Here is a 6,000-nt window from a genome sequence, read left to right as displayed (position 1 = left end):
AAAGAAAAATCTGTTTAACTATTTGATATTCCAGGAAATTAATTTTTTTTTTATAGTGTTTGAGCAATCTTCATTTCCTTTCTACCTCACTTACGTGTACTATGGCTAGATACATGCAAGCAAAATATGTTCTTCTTTGAATGATAATCTGTTATCAAAAGGAGGAAAATTGTTGGTCCTTGCAAAAATTAGTGTTTCTAACTTTCTGCTAAGCAGAGATACTTCTCAAGAACCTGATGGGGGTAGGTGGGAGCAGATATATAGGAGGGCAGATATATAAAAAAAACAGAAACTCTGTATACATGTTGCCTTACTCTGTTCAGTAACATCTGTAGTACTTACTTACCCTCTTTCATGATCATATTTAAAGAACGATGACATTTTCTTTATACCAAAGAAAATAGATTTAAATATATGCTTCTTTTTTTCAGATCTTTGAGGAAGAGCACAGTGTTCTGTACCTGGATCAAGGAGGAGTACTGGTTGCCATAAAACACACATCTCTACCTATCAGACATCTCTGGTAATGACTCTGATTGTCTTAATGTGATAGTCTGATACCCTTCCTTTCAAATGTCAGGAAGTAAGAAATCAGGCTGAAGCCACTGTTTTCTAGAAAATATCACTTCAGAAATGGACAAATGTTAACTCAGATAAAGCTAATAAATCCTGGCAATTGCAGCTTAGATAGCTTCAACTTGGCCAGATCTTATATACCATCAACACCATCAACATAATTCCTCACTGACTAAGACTTGGCTTCTTGAGTTTGGTTATTTATATAATACATAATTTGGATTATAGCTTTTGCCTCTTATTGAGTTGCCCAAGTACTCTTAGTTTTCAAAATTATTGATGAAATTGTCTTCTGCGTGGCAGACAGCACTTCCGAGCAAGAATTTTGTTGAAAAGCATCATGGTTTTGTAGCCATGAAGCCAAGAGACAAAATTATCTCTTCTAGTTAGCATTCCTGAATTTATGTGGTAGGTAGAATATAGTTTTATGCTGTTTTGCATTGATTTGCTGCCACTGCAGCAAGAGTCATATCAATATCTAAACCACCCAGACCCAAGTCACAAGAAATAGTTCCAAGCTTTTTCTTAGACCTACCACTGGGAAAAACTGCTGGTTAGAAGAGGCAAAGCTCTTGTGATCTGCAAATCACACCTCCTTAAAATGTCTTTGGTTGGGGACCGAATATTAAATTGCTCAAAATTATTTGGGTATTTTAAATAAAATCATAGTGCTGGGCTACATTTTGTTCTTTAAGCATCAATGTCTAAGGTATCTTTATTAGTTTCTGCCACTTAAATACTGGCCTTGGCTTAGCAATATAGTGCCAGAAAGCTTGATCAATGATCTGATTTATAATGCTGCCACCAAAATTAGATATTCCAAAGGCTAAAAATGCAATATTCAAGAACAGAAGCTACCTTCTACTTCTCCATAGCAGCTGTAGAATCCCCGCAACTACAGTGAGAGAATAAGGAAAGAAGATACTAATTTTGCTTTCTCTATCAGGTTAAGTTTTGATGAAGGGAAATCTTGGAGCAAGTACAGTTTCACATCACTCCCACTGTTCGTAGATGGAATTTTAGGGGAACCTGGAGAGGAAACTCTCATCATGACGTAAGTGAGCATGCCATCATGCTAACATTAGCAGGAGCAACAACATAATAACCTTATGAGGATTGTTCACAACAGAGTTTCTGGTTGGTGAACAAACCAAGAAGTAACTGAAGCCAGGACTATGCAGTCTTCTGTTGCTAGATCATCAATGTTTATTTGTGATATTATTGAAGGAATGACAATAAGATTCCTTGCAACCTGCAAGCACATCATTTAGTTTACCAGCCTGAAACTCAACTCCTCAAATTGAGTATGATTTAAAGAAGAGTCACTTTTGACAGATGAATATTTAAAAGAAAAATGATAGAGTATTTTATAGCTGTGTTTTGTTTGTGCTACTACTTTGTATTTTTTAACCAAGGAACAGAAAAATGAAGACGTTTTTTGTAAGACTGAATGACAAAATGTTGCCTGGAGGCTGACTCACAAAAAATTGTGATTAGTTTCAATGTGGTATGCTGAGAACTGCATTGTGCATAAATCTAGATTCACTCTGCCAGAAATTGTGACATTTTATTTGATATCAGGTTAGTAAAAGGAAGAGGAAAGTTATTTTTCTGTCTATAAAAAATGAACTGACCTGTAATAAACAGAATATCTGGCTTGAAAACTAACCCTAGCTAATAGAGATGTATGGAGAACAATACATTCAGGTTCTGATTTTAATTCTTGTGGAAATAATTCCCAAAACTCATAATTAAAGATAACAAATTCTTGTAGGTATAACTATTTCCATCCCCATGTCAGGTCTTCTTTGGTCAGTTTGCACAGTGGCACTACTAGCAGGATTATTAATTCACAGAATAAAAGATATGTGTATTATAGAAGGTTTGTAGGTATTTAGGAGTCTAAGTCTCACTTCCACTGTGTCAGGAAAGTGAAAACTAATAGGACTGAGAATCCTGCAGCAATTAATCTCTCCTAGAAAATAATCTCTGCTGTAACTACAGTACTCCACCTGGTGTTACATTTTACTGTATGCACTTTCTACTGTATTCTGTAGAGTGTTTGGACATTTCAGCCACCGCTCAGAGTGGCAGCTGGTGAAAATTGATTACAAGACCATTTTTGATCGGAGATGTGCAGAAGAGGATTACTGGACTTGGCAACTCCACAGCCAGGTGAGAAGCAGAGAGGCTGGGATCTGACCTGAGACAGCTAATGATCCTACAGTTAAGGATCAGCAGAGAGGCTGCTGTGTGTTTTCTTCTATTGGCCTTTTGTACCCGATTGTCCTTTACTGGATGTTTTATTTTTCTCTTAACATAGATGAGTTGGCTGCAGATTGCACCCTGTGAGCCCTGAAGGATGAACAGTGTCTTAGCTTGTTCTGTAATTAATGAGTAAGACTCTGTATTATAAAAGGAGCAGAGGTTTGAGGCTCTGTGCAGGCAATTAGCTAAGACTCTTACCTTCCAGCAGGGGGATGCAGCTGCAGCAGAATTGCTGCTGCTGAAATAGGCCTGAAATCCTTCTCTCTTACAATTCCCAAGCAGTTCTCTCATTCGTACCTCTTTTCTCTTCTGTTCCTCTGTGTCTCACAACCAGAGACTTTAGACCCTTCTAGCTCCCTCACACTTGTTTCCCCAAGTTCTGCCCTCTCACTCTCATGTCTAATTCACTCATTTCCATATTGCTCTGTCTCTCTCAGCTGTGGTACATTTATTGCGGGAACTGGACAGTTTATCCACTGTTCTGTTGCCACCCCTGTGTCCTGTTCCTGCACATGTGATGCAGGGCTGCATAATTCTTGAAATTATCACTCAGGTATCCAGTGAGTCAATGTGCTCATTCCTGTGGGCAAGGGGCATCTTAATCTTACAAGTTCTACTAAGTTTGGCATGGCAGCCTGTGTTCTATCAGGTCGGAACAAAATATAGCCCAAATTCTGTGGTCATATAAACATCGCAGTCTTCACTGCAATCTAAAGAGGTACACCCATTTGTATCATCAAATGTTGTCTTGCTGGGCAATATCATGCTGGGCAAGAATTTAATAATGGATATGAAATGAAAGTAGCTTGACTCAGATTAGCTGCTCACACAAGGCACAATGCCACACTAAAAATACCAATTATGACTTAGATGCTGAGATACAAGAATTCACAGCATTGTACACCAGGTGCCATTTGGGCCTTTCTCTTTTCATGGGCAAATCAAAGGTCTGAAAAGTTTATTTTTCCCGCAGTGATCTTAACATCACAAAAAGTTGTTAGACCCTACTTTCTTTTATTCTTTACTTTCTCGAGATTGCATAAGCAAAAATGCCAAGAATTTTGCAGTATATCTTTGAAGATGCTGGCTTTGGAGCTTGCAGAACTATTTTTAGGAAGGTGGCTGTGGACTTTTGCCTTTTGCTTTGCTTTCTTTTGAATTTTGAAGGCTTTGCCACGTTCCCTCGATGTAAATGTGTAGCAGGGTGTTCAAGATAGTGAGAGAACAAGGAAGTGTTAACATCTAGTATGTTACAAATCAAACCCTGGACAAAATGAACTCAGAAAGTGTGGAAAATATTTAGGTATATACATATTACTAATTTCTACTGAATAAAATCATTGCCAAGGTGATTAACGGAACAGACCTACTCTATCTCGGAGTGGAGGGATCAGGCTCTGTTTTCAGTTGCTGTGAAACTTAATCTATAAACAAGAAATGAGTCTGACTCAAATACTTATTGGGCTTGGAACAAATTCAGAATTGAATCTGATTCATAGGTAACCCCAGATAATTCTTGGTGTGGATTGGAAAAGCTGCTTTATTTCAATTAAAGCTTCCGTAACTTTAATTAGCTCCACTGTACTGACATGGTATTTGACTTTCCATCCTCTTCTCTTGAGTCATAGCCCTTAATATTGCGCAGTCTTGAAAAAATGGGTGTTACAAACAGCCTAGTGGGTGTAAGAGAAATATATTTTTGGTTTTGTTTCCAGGGAGAAGCTTGCATCATGGGAGCAAAAAGGATCTACAGGAAGCGCAAGTCAGAGAAGAAGTGCATGCAAGGAAAATATGCCGGGGGTATGACCTCAGAGCCTTGTGTATGCACAGATGCAGACTTTGACTGGTGAGCAATGGGCACACAAATAGTGTGAGATTACTTAAAATGATGTGCTTCCCACCTTACCAGAATATAGGGGTTGGCAGGGTCACCAACCCACATGCTCAGGTTCTAGAAGGCTGACTAATGCATTGTCAGTCTCTTAGTGGTTAAGCCCCTTAAACTCTTAAGGGCTTCACAGTCATGAAACACTTCTGATAAACCTCTGCTTTCATTGCAGAACTTCTCACTCTGAGAACATACGTTTTTATTTCTTTGAAACTGATTGAGTGATTTGCTGCTGTAAAGGCTTGTTGCTAGTAGCAGAACAAAAATACCACAATGATATTTGCTGGGAGGAAACAGGCATTTATTTCTTTTACATTCACCTAGAGGAAACTTTCTGCAAAAGGTCTGCTGGGCTGTGAAAGAACATGAGAATACTTGGATGGCTAGGGATGTATGATGGACAGTTCAGTAGACTCATGAGACCCTTTGGATCTGTTGGAATGGGGAGAATTTTGAAAGTCCTCTTGTTAGACTGAGAAAAATATCCTTAAAAGTACTGCAAATCTCTGAGCTGAGCAGACTGCTAAAAAGCCTTTCTGACCTAGGAGGGTATTCCTCCTCCTGGTGAAATCACTTCTGTTTTAGAGTAGGATATCATGATCCTCCCCAGTACTCTTTGAGCTCCTGTTATTCATGTGGTCCTCGGATCTGGATTTTGACTTTATCCATTTCAGCTTCCTTCTCCGCTGCCTCTGAGGAAAAAGAGAATAAAACATCCAGTTCAGAAATATTTGCCACAAATTGTCATCACTTACTTATCTACTTAATGCAGTCAGGAATGTGGTCTTACATAGATTTTTCCAGAGAATTTTGGAAAAGCCACAGAGAAGAGAAGACAGGGGAGGAAAGAAATGGCAAGAAAATAGTTCTGCTGGCTTGACTGAATTTCTCAGCCCAGATTCATTGTGTTAACAAAGTCAAAGCTCTGCTTCTGTGCCATAGCATTCAGTGCATGCCTCGTTGAACTCTTCACTAGGCTTCACTGCTGTAGCACCCTGCATAAGCTGGGCTGAAGGGGAATTTGGAAGAAAATCAGTCAATAAAGCCTTGCTGTGAAAGGATGTCCTCTGGAGAGGGTTTCCTGCAAGAAGCAGCAGCTCTTTTCTCATCCTCATTTATGACAATTCCATGGTGCTTTTGAATGATCTTTTTTTTTTTTAATTGCTGATCAGGGCTCTGAATTGAAGTTGGTTTAAGGGAACTCATATCCTTCAGGCAGGGAGAAGCCCCTGAACTGGCTGCACTTGGCTTTACAGTCTTAATGTAAT

The 6,000-nt window shown here is 38.9% G+C and overlaps 1 protein-coding gene across 2 annotated transcripts in view; it reads left to right on the top strand.

The window, feature by feature from the left end:
- Positions 1-6,000, top strand: part of LOC100544091 (VPS10 domain-containing receptor SorCS1) — a 255,333-nt gene that overhangs the window by 202,879 nt on the left and 46,454 nt on the right. For both annotated transcript variants that reach the window (XM_031554506.1, XM_031554505.1), the window contains exons 13-16: positions 432-523; positions 1,523-1,630; positions 2,634-2,751; positions 4,560-4,690. In XM_031554506.1, the coding sequence (XP_031410366.1) occupies positions 432-523; positions 1,523-1,630; positions 2,634-2,751; positions 4,560-4,690 (449 nt within the window). The remainder of the gene's footprint in view (positions 1-431; positions 524-1,522; positions 1,631-2,633; positions 2,752-4,559; positions 4,691-6,000) is intronic.

This window comes from Meleagris gallopavo, chromosome 8, assembly GCF_000146605.3.
Source record: "Meleagris gallopavo isolate NT-WF06-2002-E0010 breed Aviagen turkey brand Nicholas breeding stock chromosome 8, Turkey_5.1, whole genome shotgun sequence".
Taxonomy (NCBI): Eukaryota; Metazoa; Chordata; class Aves; order Galliformes; family Phasianidae; genus Meleagris; species Meleagris gallopavo.
The sequence above is the reverse complement of the archived record's forward strand: the minus strand, read 5'-3'. Positions and strand labels throughout refer to the sequence as shown.